At 45.4% G+C, this 20,121-nt stretch overlaps 1 protein-coding gene across 50 annotated transcripts in view; it reads right to left on the bottom strand.

Moving 5' to 3' along the window:
- Positions 1–322: 322 nt before the first annotated feature.
- SORBS1 (sorbin and SH3 domain containing 1) overlaps positions 323–20,121 on the bottom strand; it is a 238,682-nt gene continuing 218,883 nt past the window's right edge. For 30 of the 50 annotated variants that reach the window (XM_059900779.1, XM_059900791.1, XM_059900785.1 and 27 more), the window contains 4 exons: positions 10,638–10,697; positions 9,861–10,051; positions 6,439–6,551; positions 323–3,706 (listed from right to left, as the gene is read on the bottom strand). In XM_059900779.1, coding sequence (XP_059756762.1) covers positions 3,639–3,706; positions 6,439–6,551; positions 9,861–10,051; positions 10,638–10,697 — 432 coding nt within the window. In that variant the 3' untranslated portion in view covers positions 323–3,638. The remainder of the gene's footprint in view (positions 3,707–6,438; positions 6,552–9,860; positions 10,052–10,637; positions 10,698–20,121) is intronic. The other 20 variants (XM_059900790.1, XM_059900805.1, XM_059900801.1 and 17 more) reach the window with 2 other exon arrangements.

The following is a 20,121-nucleotide window of genomic DNA, read 5'->3' as shown; positions in this document are numbered from 1 at the left end:
TTGTGGAGTAAATCGAGACCCATTATACATATTTTATAATGGTCACTTTTGCTTTTAAAGACATGTGCCATTATTCTTGTAATCAGAACAAATACAAACATTTTAGAAAGAATGGTGAAATGGTCAACAATAATCAGTTCAGAGTGTCACGGAGTTAGCCTATGGAGAATAGAGTAAGTGGTGTCCTCAAGGAGTGAGGGGGAAGCCAGGTGCCAGTAAGAATGGAAAAGGAGAGTGTGCGCCATTGCAGAGGTGAATATAAGTCTCATTTGAGAAACTTGAAAGGGAAGGAAAGAAACAATGAATGGTAAGAACAAACATATGCCACGCAATTCTGAATGAAGTTTATTAAATAACATGTACAGCCAATGTAGTAATTCAACATCTATTTGTCAGATCGATCCACTGCATAAAGAAAAATAGATGAACAGAAATATCTGTGTCTGCATAGTACATGCTCTTGGTGTGTAATTTAAATGGCAATACTTTAACTGGTTATATATAATGTCAGTTATTTTTCTTTCAGAATATAATATTTTTTGTAGTAACCTATTCTAGCAATAGGCCTGAATACTACTGCAGATAAATAGGACTGCAAAAAAAAAAAAAAAAATCAAAAAATAAGAAAAACCACTATAATTGAGATAACAGTTACCTTCTCTCCCAGAAAGAATATTTAAAATTATAACACTTTACAAGGGCTATTTTTGTGCTAAAAATCTGCAGGTAAAGTTATTTTGGAATTCCTTCATTTAAATATGCAAAAAAACTTCATGACTTCCTTATTTTACTCCCCCTTCGGTTCAAATTTTTAAAATTATTTTTCTATACAAAGTAGGTACATGGACTATACAAAGTTAAATATACATATTTACAGTCCCACTTCTTAAGCATGTGATTTTTTTTTCTCTTACTGATCCCAGAAAGACTGCAAAAGTTAAGTAGTGTGGGGCTTGCCTTTACCCAGAAGCATGGCTAATCTATCAAAATGTGTTGCAGGGCACGCCGCCAGTTAGTTGCACTTGCGATTAATAAACCTGTATAAATATCTCAGCATAAAAATAGGTATTTTGTATTACTAAATGTCTGAAGACAAAGGGGCAGTTGGAACCCTTTGTTCCTTGTTGTGTCATATGTGGGAAGCTGAAGTTTGATGCAAATTTTAACAGATGAGTTTATTAAAGATGGGCAAATTGGTGAGGCATACCTGGGATTCTGGAGATATACAAAGTCATGTGGCTGGCATCATATGCAAATGTGGCTTTACAAATTGGTTTATTTTCTAGCTGTATTTAAAGAGGTGTTCAAACTTACCTACTTAATCAATAAGCACCCCTCAAAAAAACAGATAAGATCGTGTTATGAATGGTTTGCATCTAAGAAAGACCAGGAAACACATTAGCCAATATACATTCCAAAATGCGTGATGCTGCTATGTGAAATGCATGGGGATATGCACTTGAACTGTATTCGGAGGGGGAACTATATTCGGAGGGGGAGGAGAGACAGAAACAGAGTGCCCTTGGATGGTGAGGTGGACCTTCCAAAGCACTGAGTCTTTCTTACTTAAGGAATATCAAGAAGTCCCTTTCTACCCAGGAAGCTCATCCCCCCTCACCTATAGCCCCAGCCCCACCTCCACCATTAGTTCCACAGCCTTTTCCCCTTGGGATTAAGGCTCTGCTCTGTTCTAGTTAAAAGCCAGTGTTTCTGGGAAGAAATAACACCTTCCTCTTATCAGTCATTTATACTTTACTGTGAAGGAGTCAGTGGCAGTTGCTTTCCTGAGAGCAGGCTTTGAAGGACAGGGAGGGAGGGTACTGTGGGCTCTCTGATGGGGGTGGGCAGCTGACGGAGGTCATGAGTAGTGGAGAGAGAAGCTGAGGCACTGAAGACAAACTTTGCGTGCTTATACAGACTCTGGGACATGGGTCCTAGGCCAATTCTGAGCTATATGCAAAGAGTCAGGGTTCCTGTACACACCCTATCAACCTGGAACTGCTACTCCTATTTGTGACCTTGGATGTGTATTTGTGGGCAGGATGAGAGTTTGAAGACCCTGGAAACAGTTCCAAGTATTTCCAGCCATACACCACCCTCAGACAAAGGTTCTTCCAGCATCCTAGTTGTTCAAAGTGAGCTAATGGAGACAGAAATATGACGATGCTTTCTAGGGTCCCTTCAGGGAAAATTCATCTCTTCCTCTCTCACACCTTTCTTAGCACTTATCACAGTCTCTCTTGATTTAGTATTTTTGTGTGTCTGTCTCTCCAACAACCTCTGAGTTCCCAGCAGGCAGGGAATGAGTCATTTCTATCTTTATCTCTCCAAGGTGTCTAACAGAGTGGCCAATAAGCATCCTTGAATTGGATAAAGTTGTGACTGAACACCCCAGGCGCCTCTGTCCTTGGCTCTGTTCCCCACAAAAGACCGGCCTCCTGGGAGTGGCAGAATCACGGCCTCATTCTTAGGGCCACTGCATCTGCACCTCTGCTCTAAAGAGAAGCCTCACAGGGTGAGTCAGGATTCATAACCCTGGGTTCCTACTTTTGGGGTAGTCCTTGGACTCCCATGGGGAATGAAAATGGAGACACGGTGACCCTCTTCTAAGGCTTGGAGCATGCCTTGCTCATCAGTGGCCCCTGGCATCCAGTGTACACGGGTGTACGTTACATGAGTCACTGAACACCATCCTTGGTTCTCTGTGAGAATAGGCCTATCAACCCCAAACTGTCCTGGCCTAAAACAATCCAGAAAAGAAAGAGTAGCAATGGCATTCTGCTAAATGCAACTGTGCTGCCCTCAAGGTGACCGTTCATAACAGCCAGTGATATGGGGAAGGAGCCACTGCAAGGGACCTCAAAAGCTACAGGGCTTCTTGACTTAATCAATCACCTGGAAATACAAATTTAACTATCTGCCTGGCCACCCTGCTCCAGGGGCAAACCTTGTGTGCTTTTCTGGCTGAACACCGGGGGCATCAATGGCAAAGCTGCATGCAGGCTGAATGCACTGGGCGCCTACTTTGAACTCCATTTCCCCACCCACCTCCAGTGAGGGGCTTGGCCTTGGGTAGTTCGGGGTCTCCACCACGGTTTAGGGATCGCCTTGGCAGCCCTGACTGGCCTCTCACAGCACTAGGGTACCGGCAGGCTCGGGGACGATTGGGGGAGTCTGTGCGGAGCCCTGGAGGATGGCTGGGGATCTGCCTGGTGCTCCGAGGGCTCCTGCGGGCTAAACGACCCTTTTGAGCCAAAGCCGGTCAAGCCTGAAGCAGCAAGAAGCATTATCTGGCCTAACTGCTCCTGGACCATGCTGCAGGTCAGATTACTCAAGCCGGGGGTGGCGGGGGTGGGGGTGGGGGGCGCGGGAAGAGGGCAGGGCTGGAGCGGCTCCCAGAAGCAGCTGAGTAAATACCAACTTGCCTCATTCCTTTTCTGCGTGGTTCAGCCCTGTCTGATACACGCAGTAAGCTTAGACAGGCTCAGGTTTTAAATGCACTTCTCTGTCCTCTCTTTTGCTTCTTTCTTTATCCACTGCATTAGTTTTCCTACTGACTCAATGTTTAAATAAAGAGACAAATTCATGAGTTATGCTTCATCCTCCAATAAAAATCATCTCTGTGGCTTTCAGTCTTCTTATAGATACAAAGGCTTTACATAGTTGCCTGGGAAAGTACCAAACTGCCTTGTCCTTCTTGAAGTACCTATAAAAAAAAAAAACAACACCAAAAACATACACGCACGATGAGAAGACTCACCCAGTTGAGTTCAGAGACAGTCCTTGATAACAATCCTGCAGCTTGTAGAAGGGCATATGGTTTCCAAATCACTTTCCCCGATCTTATCTCATTTAGGCTGCAGGATAATGCTGGGTGATAAGCAAGGCGGGCATTTCTAACACTCCCACATTTTTTTCACATGAGGAAACCCAAGCTCAGAGAGACAGACTTTGAACCCAGGTCTCTGACTCCCAGCCCATTGCTCTTTCCAGTACTTCTCCTTTATGGAAGAATGAACGCAGTTATCCAACACAACAAGGTACTGGAGGATTTAGAATTTCTAAACTGTAGGATTTCTAAAGTCCACTGGCTATAACTGCACAGCAAAAGGAAATCTCCCTCCAGAGCCTGTGCCTAGGCCCCAGATTGACTCCCTGTCTTCACTGCCAACCTTGTCAGGGTTCCCTCTGAGCCCAGAACATTGAGCTACCAGGGAACAAGCCCTTCCTGGGCTGCTCCACATCCAGCATTGCTGGATCCCTACACTAGCAATAGTTCCTTCCCTTGGGATTCTCTCTCTAAAGCTGGGAGATAAGGGTGGGGTGGCAGATAGATGTTGCGTCATTATTACCCTCTCATTAGCAGACATCCCAATTTGATCATTGCATCCTTTCCCCGATTGGCTTGGATAGGGCTTCAGAATCCTGCTGAACACACTTCAAGCAGCCACTACCAGCGGGTTGGAGTTGTTGCCCAAAGTAAAACTTGTAGGCTAGAAGAATGTGTCAAAGCTAAGGCCATCTAAAACGGCTAGCTGAAGCCCCAGAGGGATGGTCAAGGAGGCTGCAGAGAACTGAGATGGTAAAGCCCAGAGATGTGCTCATATGGGTGGTGAGCACCTTTCCAGATGGATGAGAAAAATGAGCTCTCCTGGGTTATTTTCTTCATAGTCTGAACACAAGGCCACTTTTCTAAGTGTTTGAGGAATTAAGGAATCTAAAATATTTCCTTTACCTAGCTGCCGGCGGATGCCCCTCACCCCATCCCAAGTTCTCATAAAAATGTAAATACTCCTGGAAGAGTTTAACAAATCCCTACTAGCCTGCACTCTAATAGGACAGCCACGTGTGGCTCCTGAGCCCTTGAAACATGGCTGGTCTGAATCGAGCGATGCTGTGACTGTAAAATACATATTGGATTTCAAAAACTTATTCTTATGTACAAAAAGAAGAATGTAAAATATCTCCCTAGCAATTTTTCATACTGATGACATGTTCAAATGCACTGGGCTTAATATATTAATTTCACTGGTTTCTTTGTACTTTTTTCAATGTGGCTTTCAGAATATTTTAAATTTCATACATAGCTTGCATTTTGGTTGTTTTTTTTTTTTTTTTTTTTCGGCTGTGCCGTGAGGCTTGCGGGATCTTCGTTCCTGACCAGGCATTGAACCCGGGCCCTCAGCAGTGAAAGCACAGAGTCCTAACCACTGGACTGCCAGGGAATTCCTTGCATTATGTTTCTGTTGGACTTGCACTGCACTAGAACGTTGCTGGCTTTCAGATCTGGTTTCCTTCTGAATAGAACCTCAACGTGGTGAGGACCACCAGCTTCTGCAGGCCCTGGGAGGAGGAGGGGGTAGCTTTCTAGGAGGCTGGTGAGGCCAAGGCAAATCTTTCTGGCTTCCCATTTGTGCTGAGGCCTTGTTCTCACGGCCCCACGGCTGACATTATTTCTATTTAGCAAAGCTTTTCTAGGGAGATCAGGAAAGAGTTGCTCTTTGGAAAGAAGATAAAGGTAAAGCCAGTTGTTTAAGGGGGTAAACTGACACAAAGAGTGTCAATGGCTCCCAACATTATATTTGTGCCTGAGTAGAAAGAACAGAGGCTCAGGGAGAGATGGGCCTGAGTTCATATACTGGCCCTACCATTTGCTACCTGGGTGGTGACCTTGGGGCTAGTTACTTAACCGCTTTGGGCCTCAGTTGCTGAATCTGTGGAAAGAGGATAATTCTTGTCTTACAGGCTGTTTTTTGAGAGAACTTCAGTAAGAAAGTATATCAAGCATCTGTTTTGTTACAGAATCTCAAATTCTGATCTTTCTCTCCCCCATCCTATGAAAGTGACTCCTTTAATTAAGCAGGTTGCTTTGAGGAAAGTTATTAGAAGCCTGGAGTAAGTGAGGTCTTTGGAATGTCTACACATATGCTTGAGCTTCATGGCAGAAATCTAGGCTCAAGTGTTCTTGTGGTGTTCCACAGGCGTTTTAAAAATTAAAATTTCCGAATGTAGGACAGACAGATGCACAATAGAAATACAGAGGGAATTCCCTGGCGGTCCAGTGGTTAGGACTCAGTGCTTTCACTGCTGGGGCCTGGGTTCCAACCCTGGTCAGGAAACTAAGATCCTGCAAGCTGCATGGCACAGACAAAAAAAAAAAAAAAAAAAAAAGAAATACAAACAGAACTCAATGGATGAAGCTGGCAACTGCCCTTCCATGCAGTAGATGTTGGCATATTTGGTTGGTTGTCAGGTTCAATGTTAGTATCATCCACACTGCCCTGAGAGCAAACATAAACTGGGTGGCTCATCGTTCCTAATGGTGGTATAGGAACTGAGAAGGCCCTTCTCTCTGTGTAGAGAATAGTTCTCTTTTCATGACTCATCACGCCTAGTTCTTCAATACACCACTGGTAAGAAAAGTACGATGTCACTTACCAACAAACCATCCATCGTCACATTTTTCCATGACATCAACAATATCTCCATCTCGGAGTTCCAATTCATCATCATTCTGTGGTATATAGCTATACAATGCTTGGTAGCTAAATCTGTAAGTGAGAGAAATAAATATTGACTCAAACACTGATGGAATTAAATAATGAGTTTTAAAAACCCATTTCAGCTAAATCAACATTTGGGTAGTGTTTCCTACTCATCAGTGGGGATAAAAGTATTTTATTGGCTATTGCTCTAATAATTTGGGGAGATCCATGTGATACGCAAATTAAGATTCACAGGGATGGGGAACTTCTGAGAAGCAAGTCATGATCAGTCCTTTTATTCAGTTTCCTTTGGGTTACCACAGCCAAGCTTTTTTGTCTAGATGTTCCCCCTTTAAAGTTAATCGAGTCCTTTTCTTAACATAGGGTAATACATGTAGATTATCAAGGATAATCAGAAGTTACTTAGGTCCAGAGACAGACATTATATTCTGGTCACATACATTGGAGAGCATGAGGCAATTGTCATGTATATATATAATTTTTAAAAGTACATCTCAATTGTCTCACTGTTTAGCAAAACTACCTTGAGTTTCTTTACATGCCAACACACATTTCATTAATTGCTTTTAAACGTGGATGCCATTTTTCTGAAACTCTTGAAAGCATTTCTATCCCAGTGATGTTTGGGGTTAAGATTTTTATTTGCTTGTTAGTTGGCCTAAGGCAATTTGGTCTGTTCTGACAACAGGCTCTGGAAAAAGCTGGACTACTTGTGAAATCTGATACCTGTTTTGGCAACAAATAAAAGCTTGTTTTCATTTATTCTTTTGATAGATATTTAAGAAGCACCTACTGTGCACCAGTTCACAGTTCTGTTTACTTGCTACTTTGAAACACAACAGTAGCAGGTAAAACTTTGCAAACCAGCCAGTCATCTACCATTTTCAGTGGATGTCAGTGAATTCCAGCATGTGGGCGAGAGAGACTAGAAACAAGTAAGTGGAGTCAGTGTTCTAGAAACAAGAGGTTCTGCTCTCTGCTAAAACCAAAGGGGCAATTTAATTTTACATATTTATTCAAATGTAGTGAAACTTTGGTAGATGGATCTGTCTGCCAGAAGGAAGGTATCTAATGAGGAATTAAAAGTTGCAGATGGATTTCCAGTTGGTAAATGAATACATTTTGATGTTTCTGTATTTGCCTGCTGTCTCTTACCCAACCTGGACTCGTTAGGATGCCTTAGCCCCTTTACTGCCGCTGTGGCTGCTTTGCCAGTCTCAGCTCTGGGAGATTACTCCTGTTATCTGCCTCGCTGTCTCTCACCCCAGACAGCGGAGACCGGCTGGAAACAGTCCTGCAACCTTGCTGCTTGGGTCCCCGACTGGCTCTAATTTTGGAGGGGCTTCATGCTGTTTGGACATGGTTCCACAGAGTCCTTCCCCCGCCTCTGAGCAGAGCTTTAATTTGCCTCCCCTCCTGCCCCTACTTCCATGTGTAAGGAAGGGTTCCCTGCTCCTAGCCAGGCTAAACTCCCTTCCCTGGGCTATTTCCTCGACTTACGGCTTCTCTCTTACATCTTTCGATTCTGTTAACTCCTTCTCAAGTACAAATGTGCTTAAGCCTCTGCATCCTAAAAACAACTCCCCCGTCTCTGCTACTCCCTGAATCTATAGCCTCCCTGTCCCCTTCTCCTTCCACTCACCATCACACCGACTCATCAGCCCTAACACAGGATCTGCCTGCACCAGCACTGTCACTGCAGAGGTCACCAACGATTGTTCCAGTTGCCACCTGGAGGACATTTCTCATTTCCTGTCCTCCTCGGCCTCTCTGAAGCAGGGGCACCACTGACCACACACTGCTTGCTCTGTTGCACACAAGTGAATGCTCCTAGACCCTCGCCCGTGTCTCCTGCTCCTTCTCAGTCTCCTTTGCTGGCTGCTACTCTGTTGCCTTAAAAGTTGGTCCCCCAAGGATCTATCCTCAGTTCTCTTCTCCCTTTATCCCTATCTCCTTGGGGAATCTTATTTTCTTATATAATCTTATATTCTTCCATTCACCAGAGACCCACTCTTTCCTAGCTCAGGCCCTCACCACTTTTTTGCTGTATTCGTATCTCCAAACCACTATCTTTGTCCTTCGTCTCTGAAATCCACCCTCCACGCTGTTGACTGATTTTATCTACCTAAAACGAAATCCAATTAATGTGTTCCTCTTTTTTTTTTTTTTTTCTGGCCACTGCTGCGTGGCTTGCAGGATCTTAGTTTCCCGACCAGGGATTGAAGCCGGGGGGGGGGGGGGGGGGGGGGGGGGGCGGGGGCCACAACATTGAAAGCACCGAGTCCTAACTACTGGACTGCCAGGGAACTCCCAGTATGGTCCTGATTTTAAAAACCTTCAGTGGCGGGCTTCCCTGGTGGCACAGTGGTTGGGGGTCTGCCTGCTAGTGCGGGGCATACGGGTTCGAGCCCTGGTCTGGGAGGATCCCACATGCTGCGGAGCAACTGGGCCCGTGAGCCATGACTACTGAGCCTGTGCTCCGCAGCACGAGAGGCCACGATAGTGAGAGGCCCGCGCACCGCGATGAGGAGTGGCCCCCGCTTGCCGCAACTAGAGAGGGCCCTAGCGCAGAAACGAAGACCCAACATAGCAAGCAATCAATCAATAAATCTTTAAAAAAAAAAAAAAACCTTTAAAAAAATAAAAAAAATAAAAAAAATAAAAAAACCTTCAGTGGCTCCTGAGTGAATGCAGACTAAAATCCAAATTTATTTCAGTTGCATTCTGGATTCTACAATCTGGTCCTAACCTGCTCCTTGAGCTTTGTCTCCATTCCCTCCATGAACTGCACACCATGGCCACAGGGGTTTTTCGATGTTCTCCAAACACACTACCTACTCTGGGCCTTGGCACATCTGGTTTTCTCAGCTGGGAAGACCTTTCACCTCCCTGCTCTAGCTCTCAAACCCGATTTGTCTTTCAATGCTTATTCCAGAACCCCCTTCCTCTGTGAATGGAGTTTACTCCTTTGTGCTTAGAACATAGATATCCAATACTTTTTTTTTTTTTAAATGAATGGATCAACCCTATTCATTCCTCTCCAGTCAGAATTAACACTCCTTCCTCTACACTATCACAGCACTAGGAATGAGACCAGTCAGCACAGCTCCCAGTTGCCCTACATGGAAGTTAATGCTTTACCTCTCTCCCCCAAGAGTCCGTGACCTTTATTTACTTGCCACCTGTTTTCACATTGGCTGATGGGAAACAGCCTTAACTAGAAACCCTCAGAGAAGCTGGGAGTGGTTGGTTCATTCCCCCAAATGGCTGCCCCTACAGTCTGTCAGTGACCCACTTCCTAAGCCCAACGGTCTACTGAGAACTCGAGAACTGAGGTTCGCCAAGTGTACTTACAAATCCTGGGAGGTTTGACTCCTGTCTGGGGTGACTCTTCGCTGCAGGGCTTGAGGTTGCTGAGAAATGATTAGAGATGATTTATTGTCAGAAGGGGATACCTTGTGATGAAAGTCAAGGGGATGAGAAACAGTGCTGCAGTAATGAACAGATTTTTCGGCAATGTTTATGATCTCATTGCAAACTGCTTCCTGTGGTGGCCCCGAGATATCCAGAAACCCCCATAAAACAGTCAACATGGGGACAAAAAAAAAAGAAAGAGAGGAAGAGATGTAACATTCCAGACGAAGCACATAAGTCCAGGGAAACAACAGAGTTGAAGATCCAGGTTAAAAAAATAGATATTCCAGTAGTGGAGTGCAGGAGGGATCCAGGCGTAAGCATGGAAAAAACAGGTAAGATACAGAAGAATTTGGGATTTAGTATGAATATTAAAAAAAAAAAAAAGGCAGCAGCATAAAAGCCTGTAATTAGTGAGTAACTGTAACAAATGGAATAATTTCAGGATAGAAATGCAAGTATGTATCCCCAATCATGCACTAATATATTAATTTAATCCCACATGTAGGCAGAGTAGAAATATCGTCTCTAAATTCCTCTGCTTTTTTTTTTTTTGAGGGAAGAGGGTGGCCTAACATCTCTCTCTACTACAATAGCCATATAATTCTTGTAAATAATGGCTCTGTGAGATAACCAGGCATTACTCCAGTCTAGACTCTACAAATCAGTAAGAATTCTCTTTAGAAAAGCTACAGTCTTATTCAACAGGCATCTTACCACATAGCTCTTTTCAGATTCTGTGAGATCAGGTCCTGCTCTCAATGAATGATGAGAAGGCTGTGATCACCAAGCAAATTATAAGGGAGACATTTTAGCAGATGTCACATTGGAAAGGATTCAAAATAAAAGTGTGAGCAAATACACATACCACACCATCACATTCAATGACACCGGATACTCGTGGCCTATGGCCACTGAGTTTCCAAGACAACACGGTGGGTGCAGAGGAGAAAATGCAATGTACAGAGTTAGAAGCAAGGATCCAGGCAATGAAATGAGCAGTTGGGAACAGGGCTGCAGTGAGGTGAGAATGAACAACACAGGGACCCCAGATTGGCAGGGAAGAGACACAGAAGGGCTACCTTAAGGAACAGTTATGTCCCTCTGTAACCACACACATTGGTCCCCTTGCTCTCAGCTGGCAAGTGTCTATGGAAGGGCTGCTGTACCAAAAGCCAGTTCCACTTATTTTGACTGGGAACCTCCTCTGGCAGAGCAGGCTCATAAAGTATCAGGTATGCCATTTTCCCGTGCGTATAAAAAGAGAGTTAACACTTCTGAAAAACTCCTTGGTAATATGTGACGTATCAAGTGAGACTGTTCCCCAGGAAAAACCTGCACATGATACACTCCAGCTAAGTAGGCGATCGATGAGTTCTGATATCTCATGGGGCAGAGCTTGCTTCCAGAAACAGGATGGTGTGTCCTGACACAGTGGTAGAAATGAAACCATCACTCTTCATTCACCAGCTTAGGCCCCACATGCTGACATGGAAATAAGGTGCAATCATGGCCAAGCAGACCTGTCTTTTAAGTAAGGATCCTATAGCAGAGGCCAGGCCTTCACTGGAAGAATGTCTGGAATTATTTATCCCAGAGAGGATTCAAATCCAAGCTCTAAGGAGTCTCCCTAAATGAATATTTGAAGAGCCATCCTTGGAGAAACCCTCCAGGTAACGTACAATAATAGTGATGAGTCACAGCAACTCCAGGGCCTTCTAGAAGAGCACTCAGATCTCTAGTGTGTGACCCACTTGTTTCACAGGAAGGCCCAGAGAGGGTGAGGGCCTCCCCTGAGGTCACCCAGCAAGTTAGTGGTAGACCTGCCTCCTGGATTCACCTACTGTCCTGCTGGACCTTCTCTTTCATCCTCGGACCATTTCCCACATTATTAAGTGTGCTCAACTGACATTATTTTCAATGAGTCCCACAGAAACCCTGGAAACAGGCAGGACAGGGTTTATCATCCCGTTTTCTTTTAAAGCCCAGGAAGCGGATGCTCAGAGGGGTTTAGTGCATTCCCCAATGTCACACAGCTAGCCAGAGGTAACGCTGCCCCACCACACCACACCATCCCTTCCTGTTCATCTCCGCTGTAAATTCTCATTCATTAGCATGCCCTGCACGACCAGCTCTCATCCCAGCCATCACTCCTATACTCTTGTCCTTTTGGAAAACCTTTTCAAGTTCTCCAAACTGCAATCTCTTAAACCAGCGCCCGTGGACTCGGGGAGAGGAGACAGAACTGCAAGGGTTCTGCTCTTTAGAAGACGTCTCAGGACCTGCGGGCCTTTGCCAGGTGACTGGGAGCTGACCTTGTGTGGCCCCACTCACTGCCCATCCAGCCTCTGGATCAAGGCTTCTGCGCAACAAAGGAAAATAATGCCACTCCCAAGCATCTACTATATGGGCTTCTATGTGGCAGCACCGAGTGGGTGATACCTACAGGCAGATTTTGACTTGATAGAAGGTAAAACTTTCTCAACGTGAGAGCTGTCCAATAGAAGGGACTGCCTCGAGAGGAAGTGAGTTGTCAGTCCCAGCAGCTGTTCAAGCTGAGGCTGTGTTGACCACTGCTAGATGGGATATTGTAGAGCACTGCTGCTCAAACTCTAATGTATGTCAGCTTCACCTGGGATCCTGTTAAAATGCAGATTCTCATCGGACACATCTGGGATGCATCCTAAGACTGTTCATTTCTATTTGGTGGTGCCCATGCTACTGGTCCACAGACCAACTTTGGGGAGCAAGGCTGAAGAGCACCTCAGTTATCCAACACTGAGATTCTTTAGCTACAGTGTGCCAAGACTGGTGGGTCTGGCTCACCTCATGAAAATAAAAGTTCCCATAAAGAGACAAAATATTTCCAAAGTCCAGCTGGTGGCCTAACAACCTCAGGTCAAGTGCAGTGCAAAGAGAGGATGCAGACAGTTTATTGACATGACCTCCAGTTTACTGAAGCCCCATAGCGTCTTTCAAATCAACTTTAATCCTAAAGGAGTGACTGGAATCAATCATCTAGCAAATATTTCACACTTAAATTTAAAAGAGGTTTGGTGAATCAGCTACATTAAGAACCACCTGATATTTTACTATCCTTTTTTTTTTTTTTTTTTTTTGGCTGAGCCGTGCGGCATGCAGGATCCTAGTTCCCCGACCAGGGATCAAACCCATGCCCCCTGCATTGGGAGAGCCGCGTCTTAACCACTGGACCACCAGGGAGGTCCCACTGTCCCTTTCTTTTGTAAAGCATCTTTTTTTTTTTTAAAGTCGCTTTCAAAGCACATATAGGTCCATTACCTCTCATGACTTTTATACTCACCCTTTTACTTGGGGAGGGCAGAAAAGGAAATTTTAAGGCTCATGGAATTCTGAAGATTTTCACAAGGTGGCAAAGCCACTGAGTACTGAACCTCTCAGGTTCCAGTCGCCATACACCACCTCCCTCTTGGCTCGTGATGGGATAGCTGGGGTAAGGATGAGAGCAACACCCAGCTTCTGCCTCTTCTGAAAACAGACACTGTAAGTTTTCTTGAATACTTTTTCTTTGTGTAAAAGGTCCAGTGTGCAGTAATGGATATCATCCAATCATTAACTCAAGGATCCACCGTTCTGAAAAGGGATCCTGACCCAGCTAATAATACCCTCCTTGGACTCAGGTCATATGCAAACCAGAGGATGATCATCACTGCAGCCTTCACGTCTAGACAAACTTGACATCTAGTACAAACTCAACTCATCCCTGAGAGGTCACTTGGTTGCTTACTTAATGTCTGTGGAATAAATGAAGAAGGCAAGAAAAATATTTATCCTGTTAGGTTAAGATTCAGTTTCTCCCTACTTGAAATGCATTCCTTAGATTTAAGCCAAACATCTCATAGAGCGGAAATGTAAACCAGTTTTTTTTTTGGGGGGTGGGTGGGGTGAAGGTCGGTACAGCATGTGGACCTTCGGTGGAGATGGAAACCATTGATATCCATTATAGGGACTCGCCCTTCACTTTGAAGGCTGTTTACCTTCAGACATTTTTTCCCTCTGGGTGTATGTTTTTTCTTTCCCTGGTCCCACTTTCTAACCATATACAGCTTTATATATCTCTTCCTCTGAACTTATGCTATCCAATATGGTAGCCAGTAGGCACATGTATCTCCTCAACACTTGAGATGGGGCCAGTATGAACTGTGCCATAAGTATAAAATTATTTACACTTTTTACGAAATTATTTTTTACAAAATTATTTCCAAAACTTAGTATAAAATGTAAAATAGCTCAACAATTATCCTGATTATATATTAAAATGATACTATTTTAGATATGTTTGGTTAAATCAAATATACTACTAAAATTAATTTCACTTACTCCATTTTACTACCAGAAAATTTTAAATTACATACGTGACTCACGTTATATTTCTGCTGGCCAATGATGCTGGTTAAACCCTCCTGGGTCTTAGTGTACACCCTTCTTTAAGCCTAGAAGTGGACAAAGTTCTAACCAGGACCTCAGCCAGGGCTGGGGATAACGGGACTATTATCTCACGCTAAGTACATTTCAGACTCTTGGAAATACATTCCAGTTTTTCACGTTTAGAAAAACAGCCACCAGCACCCCTGCCCGCCCCACTGCACCACCCTCCCAGATCAACAGTAAGCAGGTGATAGTTGCTGATCCAGAAACAGCTTTTCTTCCATATTTGCACACAGAAACACAAGTCGGCCCTCTTGGCCTGGAGCTTTTGTTTCATTCTTCCGAGTGAGCAGCCCTTCATGTGTCCTTGCTCTGTGGCCCTGCTGCCTTTCTACCTTCAGTTCACAGCGGTCCCTCAGAAATCTGACCCTGCATCCCTGGGGCTGTTAATCCCTCTGGATCCACAGAAAACACCTGGTGCTCCTATGAGTTACTAAGCATTCTCTTCCAGCTCTGGGCGTGTGCCAAAGCCTTGAAGCCCAAAATAAAAAGTCCACAGGCTAGAGGCCAGCAGGAAGTCCTGGAGATGTGGACAGGGCAGAGGACTCCACCTCCACGTGGCCCCGAGCCCCTCTAGAAGCGGCATGAGTCTCTGCTCTCCCAACCTATGTGCGTCTCTCAGAGATGGCGTACCTCTGCTCATCACATACCCCGAATCTCCTCTCCTCAGACCTCACCTCTCTGGTGACCCACACTGGCCTCCCAGGGGACACTGGACTGGGAGGGAGGAAACTGGGTTCCAGGACAGGCTCTCACAGTAATTTATTGATTTTTGAGCAAAATGCTTAACTTCTTTGGATTTCAAGTTCTGAGGAAAATAAGAGGCTTGGGCATGATTTACATAAACATCTTTTTTGGCTCTAAAGTTCTAATGTAGTAATTAGACTGTGCTCGTCCTGTGAATTGAGAACCAGGGCTGGGCAAGGCTGACCTGGCTTAAGGGGGCCAGCACTCCACTCACTGCCCACTGGAGATGGGGTGGAGGGCAGCTTTGACTGTCGCCTCCGGGTGGCTGGAGAGCTCACTTCCGGCAGCGTGGGAGGCGAGGAGCTGCCCGGATGGTAGAGGGAGAGGTGCAGCTCCTGGAAGACCACAGGCAAACTCTGCCAGAGGAGTTAGAAGACCTGAAAGATTTAGGCTCCTGGCTTTCAGCTCTAGGAAACCTCCGCAGGTCCTGCAGAACAGTCTGACTCCACTGAGTTTTCCTCTTGCATTTATTAAGAAAAAGATCCCAGCTTACATATAAAACTAATTACCACCAATTAGTTCAACTGCTTACCACCTAGACTCAATCTCCTTGCAGATCAGTCCACAGACAACATATCGTCGTTGTTGTAATGTGAATCTGATGACAGCACTAAACTTACAGGCTCAGCCTTCTCATAGTCTGTGGTGGGGTCTGTTTCTTTCCCAAAACAATCAGAGGAGTGATGGCAAATATGTACCCAAGTATGAAGGAACCAAAAGCTTTCCAAGAGGATGCCTTTCCAAGAGTGATGCCTCACTCTCTCGAGGTGAGAGAGAATAACGAGAAGCACTGATTTACAGAGTGCAAATTCTAAATGTTCTAAATTCTGGATTTGTGTAACCAAAGTCAAAGAATTCTTCCACCTTCTACGTTCTTCTCTCCCCCAACCCCACCTTCCTCTCTTAGGTGGAATGGAGTAAGGAGGATAAAATAAACTACTTTTGTTTCTTTTCCCTGTCAGCAAGTATTTATCGAGTCCCAGCTACTTGCTCTGTGCTAGGTGCATTCATCTCCAGGAAACCTCATTTAATCTTCATAATAACTCAAGAAGACAATCAATATTTACCTCATCTTAAAAAACTAAGACCCAGGGGGCTTCCCTGGTGGCGCAGTGGTTGAGAATCTGCCTGCTAATGCAGGGGACACGGGTTCGAGCCCTGATCTGGGAAGATCCCACATGCCGCGGAGCGACTGGGCCCGTGAGCCACAACTACTGAGCCTGCGCGTCTGGAGCCTGTGCTCTGCAACAAGAGAGGCCGCGATAGTGAAGAGGCCCGCGCACCGCGATGAAGAGTGGCCCCCGCTTGCCGCAACTGGAGAAAGCCCTCGCACAGAAACGAAGACCCAACACAGCCAAAAATAAATAAATAAATTAATTAAAAAAAAAAAAAAAACTAAGACCCAACATGTCAGAGTTGGGAATTGAAGTGCCAGAATTTGAACCCCATTCTCTCTGACTCCAAGTTCCCTGCCCTCCCAACACACCCTGATCTGCCGGGCTGTGCTCTGCCAGAGGGGGAGACATCAGAATAGTTGAGGGAGGTGCCCATCAAGAGACCACCTTAAGTTGCCCCGTACTCTGCAGCTGGCATGAGCGTTTCTACTGCAATCCTCCATTTCTCCTAACACCTCTGTAGGGGTGGACACTGCAACTGCAGGTCTTAGTTTCCTGCACCTTAGGTGTTGAGCGCATACCTGCTGATCATTTTTCTAAGAACTGCAGCCAATGTCTCTCCATCCTGTACATTGTTGAACACCCTCTGTATATATTTAGAGATTTCCCTTCTGAGTGAGTCAAAGGAAAATGTTTCCCCTTATTCGGTGGGTATTTTAACATTTTTAATTTTCTTTTTGTTCTTGTAAGTTGCATCACATGCTTTCCCTTCTACTTCTGATTTCCATGCTCAAAGAGGGCCTATGCCTTTGTTCTTACCTTTCTGGGAACTAACCTAGTTTCCATGCGGTAAGGGATGTTCCCTCTGAGTTCACCGAAGCACATCTTCCTGTCGTCTTTCCCTCTCTCCTCTCCTTTCTCTAAGGCTGTAGTTTGTTCTTGTGCTTCTCAGATGCTTTGAAGACACAGAGCTTTCCTGAATACTTTTATTTAAACGTGATACCCTCAGATTTTACTGTTTGATTGGCTTTCTCCTCTTTAGGACCCAAACTGACATCACACAGGTTTTGCCACTTTTCTCAGGCCTCAGTGTTGTCATTGTAAAAGTAGAATAGACTGGGGGTTCGTAACCTGGGGGGGGGGGGGGTCTGTGGACTCCTAGGGAGCTCTCAGAATGATTCAGGTGTGAATCTCGTAAAACTTTATGCAAAATTGTGTGTGTGCCACCCTCTTTCCCAAACTACTGGCCTAAAGTTCCTCAGCTAACCTCAGATTCTCAAAGGTTCTGTGATCCAGAAAAAGTTATGAGTCACTGGAGTGGATGATACTTAAAGATTCTTTTAAATTCAGAAATTCTGTGAGGATCTCTCACTCAATTGTAGGAGCTCTTAACAACCAAGTCTGGATGCCAGTCTGCAAACAGTGCTTCTATCTTGGGGAAAGCTCAGAAAATATTTGATGATGCTAATGGTGGAGATTTCCAAGATGATATTCCCCTTCACTTTCTTGACCAATTGTCCTAAACCTTCTTGGCCAAAATTTACACGCAACAAAATCCAAGAACTTAGTTGATAATTCTGAACTCTTGGGCATTTTGAATGTGCCTGTGTGTATGTCTTTGTCCAACTGGTTAAGTTGTCCCTCAAAAAACAAAAGGGAAAGCTTTTATTTTTCTGTTGTGAAAGTCCACACGTCTATCATAAACCCCCTCCTTAAAATTTTGTATTTGTTCTTCTCTCTCTTGTAACTGAAATTCACAGGATTTTTAGCTAATCATAGAATATCAAATCTAGCAGGAAGTTATCTTTGTCTGAATCTTTTGTTTATGGATGGGGAAGCTGCCAGAGAAAGGAAGTGATTCACCCAAAGACACACAGCAGGCTCATGGCGAAGCGGGAGCTAGAGCCCAGGAATCCTGACCTTCAGTGCAGCACTCTTCCCAATGATCCTGGCTTCCCCTAAACACTCCCTACCTCTCATTCACCCCTTCCTGCTGTTCAGAGAATACGCACCTAAAATCACGAGCAACCAACCCAATGTCACATCAGTTTGGGAGTCTACAAAGGAGTGAAAAGTCCAACCCTTTCACAATGAAGTGCTCGCACAGCTGCAGAGCTGGGGGCAGTGGGATGGGCTGGACAGGTGACTCAGGAGAAGGAAAGCAGCAAAGCAGGGGCTAACACCAATTAGGGAATGCTGATGAGCAGTTAGCAAGGGTCACAGGACTTGAGGAAGATGACCAGACACATCGTGAGAAGGTGCTGGTCAGTATCCACATGAGGCACCAATCAGCCCTCCAAGCTCTGCTCCCAGCCCCTTCTAACCACCTGCGGACACGGAAGCGTCAATGCAACCAGGAACTCACGACTCCCCTCCCTCCTTTCACATTCCTAGCCCTGGGGCTTGGCTGGGCTATTTGCTTGCCTTGAATGCTGTCCCTCCTGCTGTTCACCTATCATAAAACTCCCAGTTCTTTAAGCCCCAGATCAAAAGCCGCTTTTCTCTTAAAGTCTTTCCATCTTCCTCTTCCTGCTGCTTATTATTTCTTCCCATCTTGAACTCTCAGAGCGAACTGTTTGTGACCCTCCTTCCCTGTCTGCGTTATAATTGTGAACATGTCTTATTCCCCCAGTGGAGCTCATACACTCCTTTAGTTGGGGTCAGTCATATTGTATTCTTTCTTTCACTCAAAAAATATTCATTGAGTGCCTTCCACATCTCAGGGGTTCTGGTCCCTAATGCTCTAATGGTGACAGACAAACAAAGGGACGAATACAATAGAGCTGATAAGTGCCCCCTTAGGTCAGGTGCAGGGGGCTGTGAAAGCACAAAGTCCAGCACTTAATCTAGTCTTGCAGGGGGAGGGAAAAGTTGTCAGGAAAGGTTTCCTGGAAGGAGTAACATCTAAGTGGAAAAGTGAAGGACAGGTGGGAATTTCCCAGACATACAAAGCAGGGGAGGCTTTGGAAGGTGAGGCTGGCTTGCTGTCTAAAGGGCCAGATCACATGGGGCCTTCCTAAGCCCACGAAGGAGGAGAGACTTTCCTGAGAGCAAAGGGGAGCCCCTGACGATGTTCATCCCTCCGTGCCTCTTGCAGCACTTGGCACAGTGCCTGGAACATCCTAGATGCTTGAATGGAAGAGGCAATGGTCATAACATTTCCCAATGCCTTTTCATGCTCTCAGGTTAAATTCCTTCGACTTCTGGGTCAGATACTCAACCTAGCTTCCCAACAGTGATAACAAAATTGAACTACTGGTTTAGCACCCCACAGCAAGGACAAGAGTGGCTGGCAATTTCCCTGATAACACAAACTGGTCTGGAATGCATTTATTCAAATAAGTGACACAGCCTGAGATCACATCTTGTGACTGGATCACCAGAGAATACCTGTCATTCCGGCCCTTCCCATCTTTAGCTCTGTCATCCAAAGAGGCCCTCAAGAGGCAGAAAGCTTCTCTTGCAGGACCTCATTTCCCGGGTTGCCATCCTGCTCCCAGTCCCAGGAGGGGAAGGCAAAGGGGCTTGGGAGGGAGTGTGTGGGCAGGAGCCCTTTTCACACAACCCCCAGCTCTCAACAGGGAGCAAGGCCGGTGCCGTGGAGAAGGGGCTTGTGCTGGGAGAGCAGGAGGAAGGGAGGGGACAGGAAGTGATGCACTTGGGGTCTGGAAGCCCACCAAGAAAGGAAAATCAGTTTTCAACAAGCCTGGCTTTCTGTGTTGCCAGCCCCCTCCTCTCCTTGTTAGGAAGCGGGAAGCGCGTACCCCTAATCTCACCCGAGCGCCATGCGCACTTCCTGTGCACACTGGGTCCTGGCGTCAGGCCGCAATGACTCACTGCTGACCGTAACGAGGTCTCCAGGCCCCATGCGC

Source organism: Balaenoptera ricei, chromosome 16 (genome assembly GCF_028023285.1).
Source record: "Balaenoptera ricei isolate mBalRic1 chromosome 16, mBalRic1.hap2, whole genome shotgun sequence".
NCBI classification, from domain to species: Eukaryota; Metazoa; Chordata; class Mammalia; order Artiodactyla; family Balaenopteridae; genus Balaenoptera; species Balaenoptera ricei.
This window is presented reverse-complemented; position numbering and strand designations above follow the sequence as displayed.